This window comes from Sturnira hondurensis, unplaced genomic scaffold (assembly GCF_014824575.4).
Source record: "Sturnira hondurensis isolate 20B ecotype Veracruz unplaced genomic scaffold, ASM1482457v3 Scaffold0020579, whole genome shotgun sequence".
NCBI lineage: Eukaryota > Metazoa > Chordata > Mammalia > Chiroptera > Phyllostomidae > Sturnira > Sturnira hondurensis.
The window spans coordinates 3,904,828-3,915,804 of record NW_028093210.1 but is presented as its reverse complement, the minus strand read 5'-3'; the positions used below and the strand labels follow the sequence as shown (position 1 = coordinate 3,915,804).

At 55.4% G+C, this 10,977-nt stretch overlaps 1 protein-coding gene across 2 annotated transcripts in view; it reads left to right on the top strand.

Annotated features, from left to right (window-relative positions):
- The first annotated feature begins 3,070 nt into the window (after positions 1-3,070).
- PPL (periplakin) overlaps positions 3,071-10,977 on the top strand; it is a 46,292-nt gene continuing 38,385 nt past the window's right edge. For both annotated transcript variants that reach the window (XM_037029910.1, XM_037029909.1), the window contains exon 1: positions 3,071-3,304. In XM_037029910.1, coding sequence (XP_036885805.1) covers positions 3,243-3,304 — 62 coding nt within the window. In that variant the 5' untranslated portion in view covers positions 3,071-3,242. The remainder of the gene's footprint in view (positions 3,305-10,977) is intronic.

Sequence of the window (10,977 nt, the reverse complement as noted above, 5' to 3'; positions counted from 1 at the left end):
GGCCACCCGATGGCTTCCTCTCCAGCACAGCCTGCCCTGAACATCCCCTAAGGCATGCTCGGCCCCACGTGAGAGCCCCCTGCAGTGAAAGGTAATGGGGTGGGGGAGTAAAAAAAGGTTTTCCAGGCAGAGCTGTGACATGGGCAAAAGCAGAGAGACCCACATGATTCCCTTCTAAGCCTCATCTGTGACCCAATTGGGTTGTGGGTGACCAGGGGGTCCTGGGTGGCCAAGCTCTGCAGAGTTGAGGCATTTGCAGGTCCCAGGCGGGCCCCCACCTGTGTTCTGAAGCCTCCTCCCTGACACCTGCTGGCATCACAGGCTGGCTGGAAGGGAGTTCCTTGGTACCCTGCAGGTCCTGTCTTAACGTGAGTGGGGAAGGAATTCACTTCCGGACAAAGGGAATTATTGCTCAAGCCCTTAGCTGCCCACTGAGGAACTCCTCACCAGGGGGTGGGGAGAAAGCACCTGAGAGAGGATCCAGGCAGAGCCAAGTTCACAGAAGAAATGACAGGGTTAGATTTGGAGGCAGGTCTGTTCAGGGTCCCCCACGAGAGCTGCTGGGGGGCTGCAGAAAAGACCCCTTGTTCCTGGCTTCTTACAGGGGGACTTCCCAAAAATTCAGATTCCTGGAACCCTCCCCACACCCCCCTTTCCGGAGCTCAAGTGTTCAAAGCCCTGGGATCTGCATTTTTACAAACCCAAGGGGACCCTGATGCTCACCTTCAGAATCATTGCACCTTGCAGGACCCTCTATCCTTTTTAGGTTCCCAGACCCTTTAAAAAAGTTAATTTAGCCCTGGCTGGTGCAGCTCAGTGGATTGAGCGCGGGCCTGCGAACCACACTATCGCGGTTCGATTCCCAGTCAGGGCACATGCCTGGGTTGCAAGCCAGTTCCCGGTTCCCAGCAGGGGTCTCATGAGAGGCAACCATACATTGATATTTCTCTCTCTCTCTCCTTCCCTTTCCCTCTAAGATAAATGAATAAAATCTTTTGAAAGAATTTTAAAAAAGCATTTCCTCTTTAAAATAAATAAATAAATAAATAAAATAAAAAGTTAATTTAAAGGTCATCAATTTTTTAAAATTATTAGTATGTATGTATCTTCTCACCTCCCCCAAGAGAAAGGCCCTCTGCTGGTCCCCCTGCACCCCCTCCACCTTTTCTCTTTTCTTCTCAATGTAGCAGAACCAGGCAGCCAAGGCCAGGAGGGTGTTAGTATCTGTTAGTGATTGAATGAGTGAACCTTTTGAAAGTGACAGACCCACCCCAGAAAAATGCATATACAGACACACATTTTAAAAGCAAGGGTAAGGGATCCTGGGCAGTGTGGCTCAGTTGGGGGGAGTATCTTCCCATAGCCGAAAAGTTTGCACATTCGATTCTCAGTCAGTGTGTGAAGGAGAAGGCAACCAATCTATGTTTCTCTCTTACATCTCTCTCATTCTCTCTTCTCTCTCTCTCTCTGTCTCTCCCTTTTTTCTCTAAAAACAACAAAAAGTGTCCTTGGGGGGGGGGGATTTTTAAAAAATGTAAAGAAAGTAAGTGTGGGGAGGGATTCACAAACTCCCTTAAGTCCATCCACAGATGAGTTCAAGAATAAGGATTTTTCTCCCCGGCTGGCGTAGCTCAGTGGATTGAGTGTGGGCTGTGAACCAAAGGGTCATCAGTTTGATTCCCACTTAGGGCACATGCTTGAGTTGTAGGTAGGGGTTGGGGGACATTGATATTTCTCTCCCTTTCTTTCTCCCTCCCTTCCCCTCTCTCTAAAAGTAAATAAAGTCTTTAATAAAAAACAATAAGGTTTTCTAGAGTCTCTGTAACACTGGAACCACAATCCTTTGGTGTCAGAAGCAAGAGAAGGCCCAAAGGATTCTAGATGTTCTCAAACAGGCTGCTGGGTCTGGGCCAGGGTAAGCCATTTGGAATCCACTTCCACCAACCTTATTTTATCAATTAAAAAAAAAAACCACAAAACAGGTGGGGTGGATGCCCAGTGTGGGTCCCTGCCTCCTTCCCCTGCAGACCTCATTGCTCTCACCCAAGACCTATTATTCGCCCTTTGGCTGTAATTGATCTTGTTGCTTTCTGGAATCTGCCTCAGAGACTTTGAGCTCCTCCTTCCCAGCTAGGCGTGGAGCCCCCACTTCCCTCCAGAGTGGAAGGAAAGCTTCGCTCCCAGCTTTCAAGGCCTCCTTCGGGGTCACCACCAGAGTGGGTTTACTGTCTGTCCAGATGCAGCCTTCTCCGTCACACACAGTGTAAGCAGGCACACGCTGGCAGAATTGTGCAATGTGGCTCTTCTGGACCGGAATCCAGCAGCTTTTATGACCGGCCATGAAGTAGTTCTCTCCTGCCAGGGCCTGGAGTTATCAAGTTTCAAAGGATTTTTTGTCCTCCCTAAATGGCACTATGATAATGATGGCGAAGTTTCCTGCACATTTGGGCCAGGCACTGTGTTAAGTGCTTTGTGTGAATTATCTACAAGGATCTTTTCATAACCTTTTGGGGTGGGGGTGATTAGCAATTGTTTGACAAGTAAGGAAACTGAGGCTGGAAGCAATTGACCATTTGTGGCTGTAAGATCTGAGCTCTGGCAGGCGCACTCCAGATCCCTTTTCTCAATTGCCATCGATGCTGCTCCCACCCGAGTGTAATCCACTAGCTATCCAGGGCACAGAGACCCGTCCAGGTTTCTGCCACACCTGGCTGGAGGGTCCACCTGGGTGTTAGCCAACGAGAGAGGCAGCAGAGAGCTAGGCAAGGGCCCTTAGCCAGGGGGGCGCGCCAGACTCGGGGGTGAGGGTGGGGCTGAGCGTGCTCAGGAAATCGGCCTATAAGACACCGCCCGCCTACCCAGCCATTGGCAGGGGTGGGGCTGGGGGTATCCGGAAAAAATCCCGTGTTCCCACCCACAACCCGTGCTGGGCACCCCACCGGCTCCCTCGCAGCCAAAGGCACTTGCTGGACAGTCTGGAAACCCCGCCCGTCCGGTAGCTCCGCCTCCGGGAAGGTAAGCACCACCTTCCCGGGAGCGGCCGGGAGAGCCTTTGGCCCGCGGGCGCCCCGCCCCCTGCGAGTACTGACCCAGCGCCTCAAACTCTCGGCACTCGGGCTCCCGCGCTGTCGCTCGCTCACCTGCGCCCACTGTCGCCCCTCGGTGCGCGCAGGGACCCCCGACGCCCAGTACCCAGTCCCGCGCCGCGACCCGCTGCTTGCCAGCGCACCCCGAGAGCCACCATGAACTCGCTCTTTAAGAAGAGAAACAAAGGCAAATACAGCCCCACGGTGCAGACCCGAAGGTGAGGAGGCGTCCGCACACCGCTAGCAGACGCCCCCGCGAACCCTGCGCGCCGCGGGGCGCACTAGGTGGAGAAGCTCCGCCGGGGGTGCGGGTGGCGGGTGAAGGGCCCGGCCCTGAACGCTGCAGGGAGCCCAGGCAGCACGGTCCTGGGAGGCCCAGGGGGCGGGGAACTGAGCCAGGAGTGTGCTTCACGCTGGAACGCGGGGCCGGAGGATCAGCCTAAAGCCGGGAAGCCCGGCCTCTATGAGGATGGACTGCGGGCGCCCGAGGGAAAACACTGTATCTGGCAACAGTGAATTCTAAAGGAGCTCAGAGAGCACTGACTTAGCGCCTAGATGGTGGGGAACTGAGCTGGAAGTATTGAGCTGAAACTCAGGGTCGTCCTTGCGCCAGGGGTCCTCCCGGGCTAGGAAGCACCGCCCAGGTGGGGAGCGGTGTATCCTGAGGACGCTACACCCAAGGCCGGGGTCAGGGGAGGGGGGCCGCAGGCGACCTACGAAGCACTGTCTCGGAGTGCACGGGGGCGGGAAAATTGAGCTGAGGTGTGAGAGGGGGCGTTCCCCCGCGCTTCTTGGAGAGCTCACAGGTGCTACTGGCATTAGGGACGCTAGAAGTGGGGAAGGCTCACTAGTTGTGGGGGCTGCCACCTGCGGCAATACTTCCCGGCACCTGCCATCCTGCGTTCGAGCCTCGTCCAGAATAACCGGTGGGCGTAGGGTCGCTTGACGGGGGGGCGCAGGCTGAAGCACCCTCTGTTCCTGGCCCCCGTCAGCTGCCAAGCGGGAATCCGCGCTGGGGCTGGCGTTGTCGTCTGGGCGGCGTCGGGACCTTCTGGCTGCCTGATTTGCCAGGGGCGTGCCGCATCCCCTTCCCCCGCCCCACTAGCCCCGAAACTGGCGGCGTCTCTGAGCCTGGCGTTCCCAGGGCGGCTTGGAAAGGGAATGACATGTCTTGATGTGTTTGAGTTGAGATGGCAGCCCACGTCCGTTTTGATAAGCCTAATGTATTCACTTAATAACCGGTTTAAGGGAGTCTCGTGGAGATGCTAAGAATGAGGGAGGGGGCAGGACTTCGACGTCTGCCTGTCCCCTCTCTAGGGAGGGGACACTTTAGGAGGAAGCACTTTACTAAATTTCTTCCTACAAGGGGTTTCTGGCAGGTGGAGCACTCAGAATTGCACAGCCCACCTGCCTGGGTATTCTCCCCCAGATGCACTCAGCCTGCGCCCCACCTCCCCTTGTTCCTAGCAGCTCCCAACTCCCTCCCAGGCCCCAGATGAAGGAAAGTAGCGAGACTGGCCGGGGCTCCCACCCTGCCCGTGTGGTCCAGCCCAGGCAGACCTGCTTGACAAGTGCTGGTGCAGACGTGTGGGCACAGCCCTTTCAGAAACTCCACTGCGCATCATCCTAGCAGCCCCGCCCCCACCTCTCCTTTGGGCTGTTTCAAGCTCAGAGGCATTTCTTCCCCTTCTGTCTGAGGCTCCCCCAACCCCGGCCTCCTTGCTCTTTCACAATTCCAGAGATGGGGCAGGGCCCTGCACACTGTTCCTCTGTGGCTGAGTCCAGCTGGCTCTCAACTCAGCTGTGGTCCTGTCCAGTCCCTGAGCCGTTCTCTCTCAGGCATTGCACAATTGCATGCTCTGTGCCAGCCATGGAGGATTGTACTGTTCTACCCCCATCAAGACTAGGGCCCCTCCAGTTCTTCACACATGCACACACCCACACACCAGGAGATGGGCCAGGCCTTGCCCTGCCTCCAGTCCCCCAGGGCCTGGGCTTGGACCTGACAAGCTGAGAGGGACTTGGCCTCTTCAGCAGGGGGTAGGAAGAAAGGATTCCCATCCTTTATAGCTGTGGGGGACTCTGAGGGCCTGGGGTGGCAAGGACACCCTCTCCATGCTCCTCTGCCCTTGGCTGACTGATCTGATTGATCTCAGATCTCAGTTTAGAAGTGTCCTTCAGCAGGAAGCCTTCCTGATTATCTATCTCCCCAGGATGGAGCGAAAGACTTCCTTTGAGCTCCCATGGCCTTGCACAGTCACAGCCCCAAGTAGGTGCCAGGTGCTTCTCCAAGTAGTTTCACCAGCTGGGTGCACCTCTCTGCCCCTTACTTCCTCGACATGGAGTCAAGTTCATGGACTGGGTCGTGGTGTGGGGAACAGCTTCTTGCCCCATTAACTCAACAAGAATCTTTTAAGTGTTACCCAGTGCTTAGCCCTGTACTTGTTGCTCTGAGATGTGGTCACAGGCCATGGGGCACTGGTCCCCAAGGGATTCTTTTACCCGAGTTTCTGGGGCTCTTCTCCACTGTGTGGAGGCATGTGGGTTTACCAGTGAGATTCAGCATGGCCTGGTGGGTAGGAGCTTTGACCCTGGGGCAGAGTGCCTCGCTTCTGATCCTGGCTTTGCCACATCTGCTGTGAGCAAGTCAGGGAATCTCTCAGAGCCTGTTTCCTGGTCTGCAAAGCGGTAATGGTGCTAATATCTCCTATGAGGTGTTACAAGGTGGAGCAAATGCGACAACAAAGAGAATGCTCCTGGCACACGGAAGGTGCCCAGACAGTGAGTGGGCTGGCATCACCGCCCCAGCTGAGAGGTCCCGGGAGCCAGGAGTTGTGACCATCACACGCAGGCAGTCACAGCTCTGAGCTGCACAAGTGCGAACCAGTGCACAGAGTGCCTGCATGGAGAAAACTGCACCTCCCTGTGTGTCAGCCTTCTGGCAGCTGAAACTGGGGAGGGCTGGGACAGGGTGTGAACAACGCCACTGCTCATGGCACCCCGGTTCTAATGACAGGTGTGGGCGCTGCTGGTCACACCTGAGCTAATGACAGGGCCAGGCTTGATGGTGCAGGTCACCGAGGACAGTGTCCAACCCAGCAGGGAAGATCAGGAGGAAATCTGCTCCCACCTTCCTGCTCTGTGGCTAAGAGTGCCACCTGGCCAGCCCTTACTTATTTCCTGGCTGTGCAATCTGGGATGAGCTGCTTGGCCTCTCTGTGCCTCTGTGCTCTTACCTAGAGAATGGGCACAAGCATACTACCTTCCTGGTGATATGGTCAGCGTGAGGACTAAATAAAATAATTTAGGAAAGAATTAAGGATCAAAGGAGGCCTCGATCCATGGCAGCCATAATGAATACAACTATTGAGCAAATGCAGATAAGGCACCTACTGTGTGCCTGAACTGGACAGGGTGTGCACTGCACAGTTCCAGGCACTGCCATTCCTGGGGGTGGGAGGGGGATGTGGAGGAGGAAACGTTGACAATCTCCCTACACTTCATGGAGTTGTTTAATTACGAGTACGGTTACAGGACTGGGTTTTGGGGGCAGTGGGAGCCCAGCAGGCACGGTGATCCCCAGCGAGACGTGAAGCTGGATGGCTGTTTCTAGCCAAGAGTCTCTGGCGCTCCCTGATTGGTCTGAAGTGAGCACTGTCAGAGCAGACACCTTAGAGATCAGGGAGGACTTCTGGGGAAAGGGCCCAGCCTGTCATGGAAGGAGTGGAGTGGTTAAGATCCAGCTCTGGAGTTAGACTGAATTCTGCCTGTTTGATTTTGGCAAAGAAATGTGACCTTGTTGAACCTCATGTGTAAAATGATTTCTCATGTTTCTCATGTGTAAAATAGGACTAATCTTATTCTTCCAATCAGACCTGGGTCACAGTAAGCGCCCTGCCTGGCCTGCTTTCCTGACCTCGCCAGGGCAGGTTGCTACAAGAACGTCTCAGTCCCAATGAGGGGAGCCTTTGCGGGAAGCAGGGCTTAGGCTGGCAAAAGGGGCCTGTGCCCTCCTGGAAGCCAGCTGAGGTACCCTGCACCTCTTGGTGATTAAAAGCACAGAATTTGATAGCCAGGTGTGAGTTTAAGACCCTCCTCAGCTGTGTGACCTTAGGCAGGTCGCTTAACATCTCTGAGTCTCAGCTTTTGCATCTGTGAAATGGCAGCAATGATAGCAACCCTTCAGCTGGAGAGGTGAAATGTGCGTGATGGACCCAGTCCCAGGCCTGGCTCACGGTGAGTGCTTAGCAAACCACAGCAGCCAACATTAGCAATCACATACCACTGTTAAGGGTAATGATTGTGCTCAGCCCAGAGGTGACCAGGCAGCTGGTCTCCTTCCAACCATGGAGGCTGGAGCCTGTATGGGGCATGGAGTCAGTCAGCTGACTCCCACCCACCTGCCCAAACGTTCACATGGACTCTTTCACACAGACCCCCTTCCTTAAGCAGACACACGGAGAGATACACAAGCACACATTTATTAGTGACAGCTGGAAAGCCTGAACAATTTGACAGGGAGGCCTTCCCTGTCTGCGAAGCCTCCATCCAACCATATGGGTGAGTGGACTGCAGTGGTCTGCCCAGCCATTTCTCCAGCACCTACTGGATGCCTGGCATGGCCGTGGATGTTACAGCATCTCATTCTGCCACTGTGCCTGCCCTTGGCTATGACAGCCTGTTTCACAGAAGGGTACACTGAGGCCAGGAGTAAAGGCACTCACCCCGGGGGTTCACAGCTCACAATGGCTGATGCCTGGAGTTCAGGGGTCCCTGGGTAAGAAAGCTCGGTCTCTCCACCAGGACCTGGGGCTGGTGGCAGCTAACTAGGCACTGCCCCGGGCCAGCCATTGACTTTTGTATTCAGTAACTCCAGCCCAGCAACCCTTTGCTCCTCTCATCTCTCTGGCTTTGCCCTCACTTGCCCAGTCCTCTCTTGGCAGAGGGAATGAGGCCTGATAAATTAGATTCAGAACAGAACCGGCTGAACCTCTAAGGATGGCTGCGTTATAATGGTGGCATTTCAGGCATTGTCAGGGGAAATCATCTGGGGACAGGGAGTTTGGGGGGAGGGGCTTAGCTCAATTCACACCACTTAGGCAACAACCTGCAGGGGCAGCAAGAGGGTCCTGGGGGCTGGGGAGAAGCCAGCCTCCAAAGCGTTTCCGAGGTCCCTTGTCAAGGGAGGAGGACGCAGGATTCCCATCTTGCCACGGCCACCAGCCATCTTCCAGCCTACCTGTCCTGGCCTGTCTAGGCAGCTGGAGAAGGAAACGGCCCCTGGTCTTTGTTCTCTCGGCTTTTTGGTTGGTCTTCTGTGGTGCAGCCTCCTGAGTCCCGGGAGGGAGGCCCCTGGTGCGGCTTTCGCTCTCCAGGAAAGCTGCAGCTGGGTGCAGGTTGAGCCCTGCCCTTTCCCCGACCTCTCCCTGCCTCCAGAGGTAGCAGACCCGACTGGGCTGCCAGCCCCTCTTGCCTGGGCACTGTGGTAGTCTCTTCACAGCGCCTGCTTCCATCGCAGTCCCTTCTCCCCAGGGCACCCAGTGAGCTCTTTGTAAGATGCAAATCTGATTCTGTCCCCTGCTGCTTTAACCCTTGCCCAGGCTCCCGTTATTCTCAGGCCCGGGGAGCTGCTGCCCTGCACAACGTGAATGCGGACTGTTCACCCTCACCTTTCCACACCTCATCCAGCCACCAGGCCTTCGCCCACACTGGTCCCCTGCCTGGAATGCTCTTCCCACCCGTCTTCCCTAAGGCTTACTCTCCTTCCCCTCGCACAGTTCTCCGCTGTTCCTCAGGGAAGCCCTCCCTAACCTCTCTGCTGGGGCAGACCCACCTCCTCCGTGGTCTTGCCATCTCCTCTGTGGCTCTCATCTCTGCAGCCTTTGGACTCTGTGGGGGCCAGATGGAGATGAATGTCTTTCTCCCCCAGAGACCAGCTGGTGCGGTCCACGTGCTGAGTGAATGGATGAGGGTGAGCTAAGATTCTCTCCCTCCTTAAACATCTCACAGGGACAAACACACTGTAGTGCACTCATGAGTGCACACACCCCCACTCCCGCACACACTCCAACCAAGGTGGGGCGGGGTTTTGTCTGTGGACGGACGGAAATTTGAGGGCCAGAGCAGCGGTGCCTACTGACCCCTGTCCCCATCCAGCCACCTCTGTGAGCTTAGTAAACAGCAACAATGCAGGGTGAGAAGCCAAGATAGTGGAGATGAAGGGACCCTGAGCCAGGCTGGTGAGCTTCTGGAGGAGGGGGCATCTAGGGCCTGAAGAGAAAGCACTGAGGCGCACGGGACAGCGAGATGTGCATCTGTGTGCATAAACCTGAGCAGGCGTGCTGCCAGACCAAAGCAAGTTGGTGGGGATGCGAAGAGTATGTTCGCGTACATTTTTTAAAGCATGCATACAGCACAGTTCGACACACTGTGTCTGGGCTCAGACACAGATAGGTGTTGACAGTGTGAAACAGGCTCAGGAAGCAACCAGAAGCTCCAAAATCACACTGTCCCTGAGGAGGGGGCCAAGGGAGAGTGAACAATACCGTTTTACTTCTTTTTAAACAAAATCTGAAGCAAATCTGGCAACATGGGAACGTCAGCTGAATCGTGGTGGTAGGATTCTTTTCAGGACTTTGTGTGTGTTCGAGTTAGGTCATTGGGTTTTCAAGCTTTTCATAGGAATGGGTGGGATGGACGAGGAGAGTGGGCAGAGGGAGCAGCCCGGGCAAGACCCAGGAGAGGAGCCCAGTGCCCTTCGTCTCAGCTGCCAGGCAGTAGGAAGAGAAAGGGTGGGGGGAGGGCGGTGGAGGGGAGGAAGCGGTTTCAAGATGGTAGGGTGCCCCAGGCATGGGGAGCAAGAATGGAGGGCAAGCAGGAAGGTTTTGGATGGGGAGAAAAATGGAAATTTGGGGGGTGAGGAGGGGAACTTGGAAAGGTGCAAATATACAAGAGTCTCTGAAGTTGAGTCCAAGCTTGATACAACTGCCCTAAAGTATAACTGTTGCCTTTCTTAGGTAATACTACCCTCGTCTCTCTTTTCCCAGTGAGGGTCAGAGTTTCAGTAGCCTGCCCAGGGACTCTCAGCAGCTCTGACCTGGGCATTCTGAGCTGGGAGCAGGCAAGCCACTGCGGGGTGTCCCAGCTGGCTGCTGGTCCATTCTTTCCTGGGCAGAGGAATTTTGTCAGGCCTTGTGGCATAAACGCACACCCAGTGTGGTGGCCGGCAGCTCTACACGCTGCCTACTGACCCTGGAAGGCTGCAGAGCTGCAGGGATCCGTCTTTTTTAAAGGCAGAGAAACATCAATGTGTGGTTGCTTCTCATGCACCCCTCACTAGGGACCTGGCCCACAACCCAGGCATGTGCCCCAACTGGGAATTGAACTGGCAACCCTTTGGTTTGCAGGCTGGCACCCAATCCACTGAGCCGCACCAGCCAGGGCATGTGCAGAATTCTTTGTCGCTCCAGATGCCTGGGCTCAGATTGCACACTCATACCTTTTAAGGTTTTCTCCAGCCAGGGTGTGGGGACTTGGATTCTCGCTGAAGGCTGAGGAAGATTCTGAGTCTGTGCCCCTACGAACGTTGAGAGCTCCAGTTCTGCTGCTCCACAAAAAGAGCTTGGCTCTTCTCAACTATAAAGTGAGCAACCAAACCCCCATGGAAGCGAGGGAAGACCCGAGGCCCATGGACAAGGATGGGGGGAGGCAAGGAGGACAGAGGAGGCAAAACCTGGGTGTGGGAGCCAAGAACCTGCCTTCCAGGCCCCTTGTCAGCTGCGCCGTGGCCACATTCCTTCCCCTATCTGGACTTTGCTCTTCGTCACTGGAGTGTACAAGCCTCGTGAAGGCAGGGACTTTGCATGCTGTGTGGCCGCTTCCGAACCCCCTG